Source organism: Urtica dioica, chromosome 6, assembly GCF_054948205.1.
Source record: "Urtica dioica subsp. dioica isolate 48M chromosome 6, U.dioica_male_clone48M_v1_H2, whole genome shotgun sequence".
Lineage (NCBI taxonomy): Eukaryota > Viridiplantae > Streptophyta > Magnoliopsida > Rosales > Urticaceae > Urtica > Urtica dioica.
This window is the reverse complement of record NC_142761.1, coordinates 30102596-30116577: the sequence shown is the minus strand read 5'-3', so window position 1 is coordinate 30116577 and position 13982 is coordinate 30102596. Positions and strand designations below refer to the sequence as shown.

Below are 13982 nucleotides of genomic sequence, written 5' to 3'. Positions count from 1 at the left end.
ACAAACAACAAATATAACTCTCCCACTTAGTTTTTGGAGTTGGTACATCGACTCTTATAAGTTCGGAAACGGTTTTCCTAGTTATAGAGCGATAGAGCGGACAACTAGAAGAGAATCCTAGATATTCATGTTCAGAGCAGTGTTAGTGCATAAAGGCACAAGGGACATACTCGGATCTTTTCCTATTTTCTATTTGGAAAGTGCATGAGGGAAGTGTGAACTTCAACTCACTCGAACACTTGAAAGTTTGAGATTACACATCTTTTTATTTTTCGGCTTGTCTACAAGGAGACCTCCCACTCAAAATTTCAAGAGCATATAGATTTTGAACATATGTGATATAGATATAGTTTTGAAAACATTTTGAAAACTTATTTGATTTGGATGACAAAATATTTTCAAGTTTGAAAACGAAAACGGTTTTTCAAAATTCAAACTAGTTTTGTAAAAATTCAATTTCAATTAAACTTTCAAAAATCAAAACATTTTAATCTTTCACATCATGTTTATAATCTTAAAAAATATTTTTTTTGCTCAAGAGAATTTTCTCATTAGAGTTTTATAACTCATGGTAGTGGGGCTGAAAATCCGGAATTCTAAAAAACTGGACTTTCGGAACAGCCGCGCACCTCAGAGTAAAATCGCCATAACTGGCGGCTCCGATGTCCTTTTGACCTGAAACTTGTGGCATTGGACAGAGGATAAACAGAGCTTTAATTTGATTCAAGAATCATTAAATTTAGATTTCTTAGCAGAGAGTTATGCCACTTTACTCTGGGTTTTACTCCAGCTCGAAGAAAAAGAAATAATTAATCTTGGTCCTTTTTAGATGCGAAAAAGAATCGAGTGTAACGGAACGTTTTAGGAGGTTGTTAAAGCTTTTATTTGTGTTTTATTAGCAAGGTAATAACATGGTATAAAAGAAATAACAACATGCATAAAACGATTCAAGTAAATAAAAGAAACTAGTAAGACAAGAAAACTAGTCACAAAATTTACTCGAAAATTCTCAAACCTTTAAAACACGTTTTTCAATATAAAAAATTAAAAAAATTTAGAACTGATTCTAATGTGTTTTAATATCATCCCAAAATCATAGAAAATCAACATGATTTTTAATTTAAAGGCAAGAGCAATAAATTAAAAAAAAAATCTAAGAAAACAATTCTAACTTGTCACAAAATTAGTAAACTTTCGAAAACGATTTTCAAGCTCATATTTTTAAATACATGTACATGCATATCTTTGACCATAGCTCTGATGTACATGCATATCTTTGACCATAGCTCTGATACCATTTGTTGGAAATGATCTAGGGTTTAAGAAAAAGTTTAACGCTTCGTTAAGCGGCGGAATTTTAAAAAAAAAAAATTTCAAGTAAAACAGTTTTTACTAACCTAAACAAAATGCAAGCACATGTAAATAAAAACTATTACGAGCATAGAAGTTTACTAACGTTTTTAGATGCTTGAACGTTGATGAGCCTTCGGAAGGTTGATAACGTTCGTCTACACTCGCAGCACGTCTCTCTTCCTTTCCTCGTTAACTCGAGCAACCACGAAAGTTTCTATCACTAAATCACTCGAAATAAAAGGAATTAGTGTGTGGGCACTTTTAAACACTACGACTTAAGAACGAGTCTTGAAGTCACAGAGCTAAACACTAGGTCAAATGAGGACCTAGGTGACAAAACAAAAAATCGAAAATTAACTAGAGAGAGAGAGAGAAGAGGGGCGGCCACAAGGTCTAGAGAGAGAGGCTCTCAATCTCTAACTTATGTGGGATGAATGAAATGAGAGGAATGAGGCTCCTATTTATAGGAGAGGTCTCACCTTCAATAAGGTTGTTTCCTCTTCTATATTGAATATCACATATTCACGAACAAATCCCTTGTTTCCCTTTTTCTTTTTGGGTGTGTAAGGCATTACTCATGCCACATGGAATTGTTTCCTCATTTATTCTCTCCCTCTTTGGCCGAAATTCTATATGCCATGCATAGGAAATTTGTTTCCTCTTTTTCTTTTGGCAAGTATCTTGATACATTTATGCACAAAATATTCTCTCTTTCTCTTGGGTAGTGGGCGCCTAAAACATGCTAGAAAGGCCTTCTAGAAGCTTTTCCATTTGTTCATGACAACATGAAAAAGGCCCATTAGTCTTACGAAGACTCTTGCTTGTAACTGCTTATTTATTAATAAAAGTTGAAACGTTCATTCAATCTTCCTTGTCTGTTTGAAGCTTTATGATAAAACATTAGTCTTTAGTCCATAAACAAACTAAACAACTTACGAAGAGACAAATGTAGATTTGCATGAACAAACTCTTCGTAGTTTGCTTAAAACGATATATTCGCAATCTAGGGGTCAAAGGACTATTGACCCCAGTATGATTGTTAGAAGAATCTATGATGTCTAGTTATGAGGCATTGAGAGTTGGAGACTCTATAGTTCTTCTAGGTATCTTCCGAAGGTACTGAATTGACTAGTGCACTTCTAGAGACAAGATAAGAACAAACCATTTAACCTCTTATGTCTCGAAGTCACTACGTATGAATTGCATCGTGCTTACCTTAATCCTGAAATGAGACATGTCATTTCATACCTTAGTATTCTCATTTGAGAAAGTCAGAGTTCGGACTCACTATGTGATTCCGAACAGGGCCTATTGGTGAAGTACTAAGTTGTGAGAATGTCATGAGTAACTTTGTGAAGTTCTCATAGATATGGAATTCATGTAAAAGATTGCTGAAATGCAATGTATATCACCTCATGCTTTGTTCCTTGGAGTGTGAATATATGAACTGGCCAGTGTCCAAATTGAGTCTTGACTCTTTTGGATGAAACAATGTGACCTGTTAGCTCCTCGTCAATACATTGTTTCTAACTTATTCACAAGCGACAAAAGAGTTGAGGAAATAACAACTACAAGGGTAAAATGGTAAATTTGTAAATCCCGACTAGCTGATGATATTCATGAAGGGTAAACACTGATAATATTCTGTGGATCCACTCATTACAATTAGGTTGAATTCTTGAGTAGAAAATAAATTCATTTGAACCGAGAGATTTTCATTGTCAACTCTTTAGTGGAGTCAGTTGACATTAAGCTAAACTTGGAAAAAGTTTGTGAACTTTTGAGTCCAAGTATTTTAGCTCAAGCTTTGTTCATTTGGATCCATGAGGTCACTGTCACAAATCACATCGAATAGGAATAGTTAAACTGGAAGCTAAGTCAAAACAAGAACGAAAATTGTCAAAATGGTATTTTTGTCTTTTGAGACATAGGATGAAATGAATGTCAATAAATTTTTTGACATGGTCATTTGATGACAAGTAACACTCGGCCATAATATGATTAATTGGGCCTTGTGGATTAATTTCATTTCATAAGAATTTTATTGAAAATTCTTAATGGGCTTTTTTCATGGTTTCATGAACAAAATGGAAAAGCTTCTAGAAGCCCCTTCTAGATGGTGATAGGCGCCCATAATACCCAAAGAAAGAGAGAATATTTTGTTCATAAATGTATCATGATACTTGCCAAATGAAAAAGAGGAAACAAATTTCCCAATGTGGGAAACTATATGGGCGGCCAAGACAAGCAAAGAAGAGGAAACAATTTAGGAAACAAATCCCTTATGGGAAAGGAAATGTCGGGCGCATATGGAGATAATGGGCAATAAGAGATTGCTCATGAATGCTTGGAAAAAAGAGGAAACTCCCATTTCTAAGGCTAACCCTTCTCCTATAAATAGGGCCCTCATTCTCATTGTTTTCTCATTCCACACAAGTTAGAGATTGAGAGACTCTCTCTCTAGACATTGTGGCCGCCCCTCTCCTCTCTCTCTCTAGTCAATTTCGTTTTATTGTTTTGGCACATAGGTCCTCATTTGACCTAGAGTTTAGCTCTGCAACTTCAAGACTCGTTCTTAAGTCGTAGTGTTTAAAAGTGCCCACTCACTCATTCCTTTTATTTCGAGTGATTTAGTGATAGAAACTTTCGTGGTTGCTCGAGGTGCCGAGGAAAGAAAGAGAGATATGCTGCGAGGGGAGACGAGCGTTGCAAACTTTCCAAAAGCTTCTCAAAGTTCAAGCTTCAAGAAAGGTTAGTAAACTTCTATGCTCATTATAGTTTTTATTTATATGTACTTGTTCGTTGTCTAGGTTAGTAAAAACTGTTTTTACTTGAAAAGAAAATTTTTAAAATTCCGCCGCTTTGCGAAGCGTTAAACTTTTTCTTAAACCCTAGATCCATTCCAACATTAGGCTCGACTCGAGGAGTATGACTCGACTTGAGGAGTTATCTGGACTCGAGGAGTTTTGACTCAATTCGAGGAGTGAGGCACAATGACTCGACTCGAGGATTTGTTAATCAACTCGTGGACACGATGACTTGACTCGAGGAGTGATGCTCGACTCGAGGAGTATGACTCGACTCAAGGAGCAGGGCTCGACTAGAGGAGTGAGGCTCGACTTGAGGAGCTGAAAGTTTGGCACGAGGACTTGCCAGTCGACTCGTGACGGAAGGCATGCCGCTCTTCAGGACCTCTGCCCTGACCATCGGCCGTTTGAACGACGTGTCTTCTCAATGTTTCGGTTTTTCCAAAAACGACCGACAACATTAGCCCCCCAAGTTCATCGCTCGGGAGGCTCCGGACGGTGAACTTTTAGTTGTTTCAGTTGTGTGTTTGAGGAAAATTTATTTCCCAAAGCTTTGTCGTCGCAAAGCCTTTGTGATTACAAAGAATGTTCTCACAATTGCTAGTGCTCTTTCTCGCTTTTCCGTCTCTCTCAACACGAGTGTGTGATCAATACGTGGAGGAGGATCCAAGCGGACAGGAGGCGTAGCTCGACGTGGGCGAGGCGGACGTGATTGCATCCGTCTCTCTAGCCTCGGAGCAAGGGAAGATGCGCGCATAAGCAGGCGGACGCGTGTGCAGAGGCGCACCGGCGTGTTGAGGTTGTTGATCTTTTGGCGAAGTCACGCCCAAGTTTTTCTTCAATGGCGTTTTGTTTGATGATATCTTCAAGCCGGAGTCCGTGGGACTCGTCGATGACTAGCATGGCAATTATTGTTTAATTGTGACTTGTTAGGGGAAGATCATGGCGTCCGTCTCGGCCAGCTTTGAAGGTGACTGTACTTTTGCATTTTGCAAAGGCGTGCTCACACTGAGGTCTCGGATACGGAGGTTGATGCTGTGGGCCGATGCTTCGAGAAGACAGAGTGGTATCTGGTGGAAGTCTATGCCACTCCGGAGGGCTTTGACTACTCGGGGATCAGCACTAGAAGTTTGATCACACATCGGGCATAAGTCGGCCTCATGGCGGCATCCGCCATTCCGAATTTGGTGGCGCTTCTCCGTCTGCATTCGGAAGATCGACCCTTATTCCTCATACGTGTGTGCGGGTCCCAGTTGAGGCCTTTCGAGCAGTGTCACTCCGATTCTGGCTGACTTTTCTGCCAATGTGGGGGCAGATAGTCGCCGTTGAAGACGTGAAGGGACATCGTAATGAGTAGCAATGTGGACTTCTTCTGTCATGGCGTTTTTGACGCCCAGAAGGTAAGTTTCCCTCTGTTTGTTTTTTCACTTTGTTTTGCGAACATCTTGCACTTGCTAACCTGCTCTTCAAATCGCTTCAGGTGCTTGGTCGTGCAACCCGAGGCGAGAAGATTCAACACGACCTCAATCGTCGCATGGGACTCTTCTAGGAAGAGCTTGCTCGAGCGTAGTCTCAGCTAGCTCAGGCCGAGCGAGGTTCTCGCTCAAAGGCGGAGTTCGCGAGTCTTCGAGAGCAGCTTCAAATTAGCTCGGGTGGAATGGGGGTCTCCCAAGGCGAGTGTGAGCGTGCTCAGTTGGCGGTAGCGAAGATGACTGGAGAGTTGACTTATGGGGCGTCAAACTATATAGGTGGCGACTCGGTCGACGGAAGTTTTCCGGAGCGAGGTACGTGACCTCTGATGCTAGTTGGACATGTGGAAGGATGATGTGTCATCATACGGGGCCAGTCTTCCGTCAAGCGGGCTGCCTGCGTTCATATTCCGATTAGCTATGGCATGTCTTAGTAGATACGCGTTCTTTTTTTTTTTTGTCGATAGTTTCGACAAGTCTTCTACCTTCGCAGGGTTTGGCTTTCCTTCCCATAACAGCTTGGCTTGTCACTTTTGGGGGTTCAGGCATAGATGTGTGAACCGTTGTATGGTTCGCGTCGGGCGAACGTGTTGCTTTCTCTGGGTCGGGACAAGTCCGTCGCAGCTATGATGACATGGGTGCATCGTGTGACATGGCCTGAATTGCGCCTAGTATGGCAGTTCAGGTGCATCTTGTGGCGGCTTTGAGTGCGTTATGATTAGTCATCATACGTAGTGCCTTATGAGAGACGGCTTTGTGCGTTGTGTTGACGTCTAACGTACGCCATGTAGGCGTCTTACGTGCGCCATGTAGGTGTTTTAGGTGCGCCATGTAGGCGTCTTAGGTGCGTCGCGATGGACGACTTGGTTGCGCCATGTAGGCGTCTTACGTGCGCCATGTAGGCATCTTAGGTGCGTCATGTAGGCGTCTTAGGTGCGTCGCGAGGGACGACTTGGTTGCGCCATGTAGGCATCTTACGTGCGCCATGTAGGCGTCTTAGGTGCGCCATGTAGGCATCTTAGGTGCGCCATGTAGGCGTCTTAGATGCACCATGTAGGCATCTTAGGTGCGCCATGTAGGCGTCTTAGGTGCGCCATGTAGGCGTCTTAGGCGTGCATCTCTTGGATGTCTTATGGCGCACCGCGGAGACGTCTTTAGCCTGCATCTCTTGGATGTCTTATGGCGCGCCGCGGAGGCGTCTTTAGCCTGCACCTCTTGGATGTCTTATGGCGTGCCGTTGAGGCGTCTTTAGCCTGCACCTCTTGGATGTCTTATGGCGCACCGCGGAGGCGTCTTTAGCCTGCACCTCTTGGATGTCTTATGGCGTGCCGCAGAGGCGTCTTTAGCCTGATCTCATGGATGTCTTATGTCGCGCATAGAGGGAGATAATAAGGTAATTATGGAGGGTCTCGAAGCAAAGAGAAACTACTCTCCGGATTGGCCTTGTACTCCTATTTTTTAGCAGATTTTATCTTTAGTTGGTGATTTTGATGAGTGTAATTTCAAATGGGTTCCAAGAGAAAGTTATAAAGTTGCTCACTCTCGTTGTCAAGAATTGATGATTTTTGTGAGTTAAGGGAGATCTCGTCTCTTGTGCATGATATGATTATGGCTGAAGCCGATGTTCAATAAGAGGCATGGGATGCGCTATCCTTCTCATCGCACCTTCTTAGGGGGACGAGAAGGTTTTATGCGGGCCATTTTATTAAAAAGAAAAAAAAAAGGCACTTTTGCTCAAGTTTTACGTAACCTTTCTTTTCACTCCATGCGTTGAATGCTTGAACATTTCAACAGTAATACGATATATAAAAATTAAAATGAACGAACAAAATCAATGTGCAAGTAAACTATAAGATTCATTACAAAAAAAAAAAAAAAAAAAAAAAAGAATCTTATTAACCTCAGAAATCGGCCCCATGTTACCCGATCTCTTAGCACCTCTCACGTATATATTTATATTTTTTTCATTTTTGAAACTACGTATATATTTATATGTATACATCAATATCATATAACAGGGACAAACAAAAGCATAACTAACATAACTCAGAACAGAAACTTAATCGATTCGACTTAGCCACCGAAAATCTCAACCCCCTTTAAAATAAAATGTCGTTTCTTCACAAAGAACCGTCTCTTTCGGTCTTCAACGTCACAATCTGCGATGGGTCTTGCGAAGACGGCGAGAAAGATCAAGGCTTGGAAAGAAGTGTGACCATCGGAGAGAGCATAGAGAGAGAGTTCAGTTTTGAAAGAAATAGCATGGGTTTGATCGAAGAGGAATTAGAAGACCAAGACCAGGCTTTGGAAGCTGTTTATGCTGAGCCTCTAGGATTTGGGATTGGGTTTGACGAGTCTAATATCCCAAATTTGGATGAAGAGACTGATTCCGAAGAGTATTACAAGAACATGGTTGAGCAATGCCCATTTCATCCCTTGTTTCTCAGGAACTACGCTCAGATTTTGCAGGTAAGTTCTGTTTTTATTTATTTTTTTTTCATTTTTAATTTTTTTTTTTAGAGAGAAGCTGAAGATGTATTTTTTAGAGTGAAGCTGAAGATGTAATGACATGTGGGTCAGGTTTCATAGGATGTTTCTTTGCATAATGAATAAGCAATTACAGTAACCAATCTGGAAGACTTAATTACTTTTTTTTTTAATAAAAAAGACTAGATCTTATTCAACATGTATAAAGAGGACATATTTTAATGAAAGGAGTAGCTTTGATCTTCGATAACAGTCAAAGGGCGACCTTTATGGAGCCGAGGAATACTATTCCCGTGCTTCGTCAGCGGACCCAGAAGACGCCGAGCTATGGACACAATACGCCAAGCTGGTTTGGGATCTCCGTCGCGACAAAGACCGAGCCTTGAAATACTTCAAACTCGCCATGGAAGTTGCTCCTAACGATTGGTTCGTGTGACTTTGTTCTTTTTCTTGTGAGATCAAATGAGATTTTATTACTTAAACCAGTTTTTTTTTTTATCTTTTTATTTTTATTTTCAATTTTTATCTTATTTTACATTGATTTTCAGTAATGTTCTCGCCGCTTATGCTAGTTTCCTTTGGGGAATAGACGACGGAGAGGAAGATGATGAAACACGGCAAGATCAGGTATCTCGTGTTTTTTTTTCGATTTTTGAGACACTTTCTTTTACTTCAGAGAACTTAATTCTTTTTTTTTTTTAACTCTCGATATAGGTTGAGCCAAGAGAATCTGCTGCTAAGCTCGACTATTTGTCCCCCGAGATGAAAACTGAAAATATTGAAGGATATTATAGGAAGGTCATTGAAGACAATCCCAATGACGCTTCGGGTTTAGGGAACTATGCCAAGTTCTTGTGTGAGGTGAAATATTCTTGAATGAGTTGACGTGATTACTTTTTGGTCTTTTGCTTGTGTTCTCTAAGCTATCATATTGTGGACTTGGCATTAGTGTAAAGGAGATCTTCAAGGGGCCGATGAATACTATTCGCGTGCCGTGAAAGCTGATCCAGGGGACGGGGAAGTCATGGCTCGATATGCTAAGCTTGTGTGGGATCTTCATAGGGATGATCACAAGGCCACCGTTTTCTTTGAACGAGCACTTCAAGCTGCTCCTGAGAATAGGTATAAAAGATGTGAAAATCTTAGATCATTTCGTATAATAAATTCGAAAGGTTTTTTATTTTTTTTTTTTTTTTCAGAAGTTTGACTACATGATAGAGCATTCTAAATGGAATCATTTCAGATGATACTGTGCTAATCGTTATGATCCATTTTAATTAAAGAAATAGCTCTGTATAATAAACGAAGTTGACTGGCCTGAGAATTTTTTTTCTTTTCATAAAGCGACGTTCTTGCGGCATATGCCAGTTTCCTTTGGGAAAAGGGAGGTGAAGAGGAAGACTAAATAAGCAGGAGAGAAGATCGGGTTCAAGTTTGGCATCTTCAGAAACAGTCTGTTTGGCATCTTCAGAAAGTCTGCAGTGTGGAAAAGGATGAGCTGCTGATGGAATTTTGATGCTTTTGCTGGTTCGAGAACATTAAGTTCACACGGAATGCTTAATCTTGATGTGTATAATTTTTTTTCAAACATTATGGAAAAAGACAACTCCAAATAAACCAACGACGAGATAGAGCTAGAAAAGAAGAGCATAATGGAAACCGAAATGATAGACTTGCCACTTCTGTGATAAAAATAGGAAAGTAGAACCAGTCCCCATATTTATATGCAATTACTGATTATCTCTTAATCCAAAATAAAAAATAAAAAAACAAACAAACAAAAACAAACTTGATCTACAATTTATATCGACGGTAGCTAGAAACGCACAATACGAGTATGGTAAAAACACGTATAGAATGGACAGTTCAATTCTATGGACCAAAGAATGTCAAAATACATCTTGTTCAAGGATCTCAATGAGATTTAATAAGCTCAAAATTGCAGGCGACTACATTTATTTGGATTTTGGATTAATAGTTCAGGAGAGGGACAAACATGAAAACCCTTTTAATAAAAAAAAAAAAAAATGAAAAAAAATAAATACCACTTCATTTTTTTCTTCTTTTTCTTCTTTGCTCCCAATATTATCTAACTACTGATTCCTTGCATGACTAATGTTACATAATTCTTTCAAATAATAGCTGGTCTTCTAAATAGAACCAGCTGAACCAAAAAAAATTCTTTTTTTCTTTGAGCTAATCTAATTTGTCAACTCTGTTTCACTTCTTGTTCCGGGGTTCCCTCTGTCTTGCCGGGCTGTTGGTTTGTAGAAACCATTTGCCCGAGGTCGGTTGTATTCTCGGTCACCTCCTTCGTGGCCGCTGTTACGTCCGAAATTCCGAGCCCCAAAACGCCCTCTTGGCGGCTCTACTTGGTAGCTTCCCCTTCCACGACCCCTCCCTGTTTATCGTAATTTAAACGTAAAAGTCAAATTATTTATGGGTTCTGAATATGTAACAGATTCTTAACGAAGCAGTTCTCTTGTCAAAGCAAAATTGCTATCCTAGAAAAAATAAATATGCACACCCTGGAACTTTTATAGATATAAATGGATAGACCAACTTTTTTGAGGTTACTAAATGCACATATAACATAAATGTAAATGTAGCTATGAACATACTTGATAATCGGGACGGGATGTTGCTGTTTGCTCTCCGTTCTTCGATGTATACTTGTCGTCCAGCCACCTGAAGAGATCCAGCCTGCAAGTACAGATTTCTGAGTTTTGGTTATAAAAGGTGTGATCTTTGCAAAAAGCTGCAATATTTTTCCAAGGAAAAAGTGGAAAAAAAAATAAAATACTGGCATGACAATAGATTCGTTTGTATCACTTTAAAGCACACAAAGTACCTTGACTGCATTTTGGACGCCAGAAATGTCTTCAAACTCAACAAATGCGTAGCAAACACCAACATCCTGCACAAGTCTCCCAACATGTCAGCATATAAACAAAAATTCGGAAATATAGCAAGGAACCAAATGAAAACATAGAATGCAGACCTTTCGACTCCTAATGACCACGCCTTCAGTTTGCTTAAGTTTACCGAAATTCTTAAACTCCTCCTCAATTTCCTCAGGTGTAACAGTAGGCGGTAAGTTTCTCACGTACACAGATTTGATTTCACCTGAGACGATACCACATACGATACAAGTCAGTGATCATCTAGTGAATCCCACGAAATGCGATATAACACAAAAAATACAGAAAGAAACAATTCTAAATAAAATATCATTTTCCCACCCATAATTCTAAATATGTCATATATTTTTTACTAAATGGGTTTGAGAGTCAACCATCGTCATTGTCTAGCGAGGCAACCTCATCTGCTGGTTCTGCAGCAGAGCTTTCAATGGCACTCGATGAAATGGCGGGTTGACGGGAAGCGGACTGTGGAGAATGATTCCAATCTGAAGCCAGAGGAGCATTCTTATTCGCAGCATTTTGAGAAGCGAGATCTCCTTTAGCGACACGTAACTTCCAGCCATAATTAGATAAATAAAATCAGTATATATGTCAATGAAGATTACGTAATCTTAAATAATACATAGTTGTACGTATATGCAGAAGTTAAGAGCATACAATTGATGCATAGGTGTGTTTTTGGGGCTCCCCAACTTGGTCGTCAACGGACGAGAAGTGTTCTGGTAAGGAATTCACTGTATTCTGAAGAGACTCATTTGGCTGATCAGCAGAATTGTCCTCTAAAATGTTTTCAGGCTCGCTAACTTGCTGAAGTCGTTCAGTAAAACCATAGTTGTCAACCGGTCCATTTTCTTTGACATCCGAAGGAGAGTTGACATATTCTCTACTATGAATTTCTCCACCCAGCATATAATTGGACACTAGAAAAATATGAATTCCATCAAGAGATTGAAAAAAAAAAAAAAAAAAAGGAACCTTGTGATTTTATCAATCAAAGCATGAACCTTTTTCAATTCCAAGCCAAATTAAAGAATTAAGCTTTTCTAGAATACAGAATCTAGTCAACTTAGAACATTCTCTCGCATCGATAAATAAGTCTGGAACCACCAAACGACCACTTGAATACCTTTTCTTTTCTATTTAATTTTGTTTTCTTTATCTCTTTGGCCATAGGTCATCACAGGAATATTTTTTCAAAAAAAAGAAGATATTTTATAGTTGAACCTAGATACTAAATTTGGTTACATAAAATACTCATTCAGTCTTGTATCGAAATAAAGTGTAAATAATGCAACAAAATGCTGAACCAGATGTCTGATGCTTAACTCTCTCCATGGCACCAAACTTAACAAGGACTGGCTAAAATGAAATTGTTGAACAAATATAAATATGATTACAGAAATGATACCTGGCTCAGGACTCCGATTGGAATCAAGATTACTCTGAGCTAACATAGCTGCTTGATGATGATGATGGTGAAGAATACGTTCGTCGTCAAGGAACTGAAATATATCATTTAGCACAAAGTATCCTTTTTCTTGGGGGGCAAGGAAAAATGTCTGAGCAAATTTCCTCCGGGTGGTGAAATCCTTCAGTTGCACTGAGCCCGAGACCATAACGAGCACACCCGCGTTCCAAGATTCCAGGGAATGTGCAGACCTGATCTCGATTCCCGTATAATTTAGAGCCATGATGAGTCCGTGAATTTGCTGTAATAAAACAAAAATTAAGGGAGGGTGTTCTCGGTCATGTAAAAAGAATGAACTCCCCATAGTCAATCTCAATACAATCCATCAACTTGAGGAGTATGATGTGTTACCAAATCGTCCGATAATAATCGTCGAGTTTTTATTTTACACTATCGAGCAATATTCATCATTTCGTTAAATGTCACTAATACGAACTCCTAATGGCATACTTTTTTGTATCTCTTATCAATGAGAAAAAAAAAAAAATCAAACTTATCAACTTTTAAAACGGGGAGGAAATCTTTCGCACCCATAAAGGCTTGAGTCACCTCTAAATCTACATACACGGAGAACCATTCCTCCTTCCAATCCCAAATTACACATTTATAATTCCAAAAAAGAGTAAAAACCAAAGTTTATATCTTCTCTAAAAAAGAACTTACAAGAACTCTCAAAATCCATATCTTGTGATTCAAATTCACAAAACACAACTATCAAAAGAAAACAAGAACCAAGAACTTTCAAGTGCTCTCAAAATCTGAGAAATTAAAAGAAAAGTACCAGCATTGCTGTGGCAGTGTCTCTGATGTTACCATCGATTCGAATCATAGTGCTCGCGTCGGAGTAGAATTGGTGAACGAATTCCGGTTGCTGCTGAAGAACTTGGTAGTACTGCCCCACAAAGTACGTTCCCACCTAAATCCAAACACATACATTAACATGAGCAAACCCACTTGAAGGAAGGCTTCGAGGAAGGGTTCAAGGACGGCCTAGTCTCCGGCGAGGAAGAGGATAGAGATACAGAAGGAAATGCATATACTATATATATATATATATAGAGAGAGAGAGAGAGAGCGAGATAGAGACCTGAGCGGCGGTGACAGGAATGGGGTACGGTGTAGCCATGATCGTGGAAAACCCTCCCTAAAACCCTACTGGAATTAAAACCCTAGATCTGCCATTCACGAAACACAGAGATTTTATTATTCGCCAGGGGAAAGAAATATGAGAACAAACGAGTACCTAAGTAGACCTATTCGCATACATACACAAAGATCTGAGTAAAGATGAGAATTTTTTTAATAAGGGGGAAGAGATATACATAGATATATAGATAGAAATATACCTTCGATGGAGTAATTTAGATGGATGGAGAGTCTCAACTCAACAACGCTGGTCCTTTCTTCCTCCACTGGTTTTTATTCTTTATTTTTATATTGTTTTTTGTTTTTTTTTTATTATTATTCCGGAAAC

The 13982-nt window shown here is 39.4% G+C and overlaps 2 protein-coding genes across 3 annotated transcripts; one reads left to right on the top strand and one right to left on the bottom strand.

Moving 5' to 3' along the window:
- Positions 1-7583: 7583 nt before the first annotated feature.
- On the top strand, positions 7584-9835 carry TPR4 (Tetratricopeptide repeat (TPR)-like superfamily protein). The gene is made up of 6 exons (XM_089616913.1): positions 7584-8098; positions 8370-8542; positions 8665-8743; positions 8831-8977; positions 9066-9238; positions 9461-9835. Exons 1-6 carry the CDS (start codon positions 7739-7741, stop codon positions 9519-9521), a joined length of 993 nt encoding a protein of 330 aa, XP_089473039.1. The 5' UTR covers positions 7584-7738; the 3' UTR covers positions 9522-9835.
- A 134-nt stretch (positions 9836-9969) lies between these two features.
- LOC149393612 (nuclear transport factor 2-like) lies at positions 9970-13982 on the bottom strand. Of its 2 annotated transcripts, none has more exons than XM_089616912.1 (10): positions 13855-13982; positions 13596-13683; positions 13290-13424; positions 12449-12749; positions 11698-11960; positions 11412-11592; positions 11118-11242; positions 10968-11033; positions 10738-10835; positions 9970-10517 (listed from the first exon to the last, which is right to left on the bottom strand). In XM_089616912.1, exons 2-10 carry the CDS (start codon positions 13632-13634, stop codon positions 10442-10444), a joined length of 1284 nt encoding a protein of 427 aa, XP_089473038.1. In that variant the 5' UTR covers positions 13635-13683; positions 13855-13982; the 3' UTR covers positions 9970-10441. The 2 variants fall into 2 exon arrangements, with proteins under 2 accessions (XP_089473038.1, XP_089473037.1); XM_089616911.1 differs by having other exon boundaries at positions 10738-10819.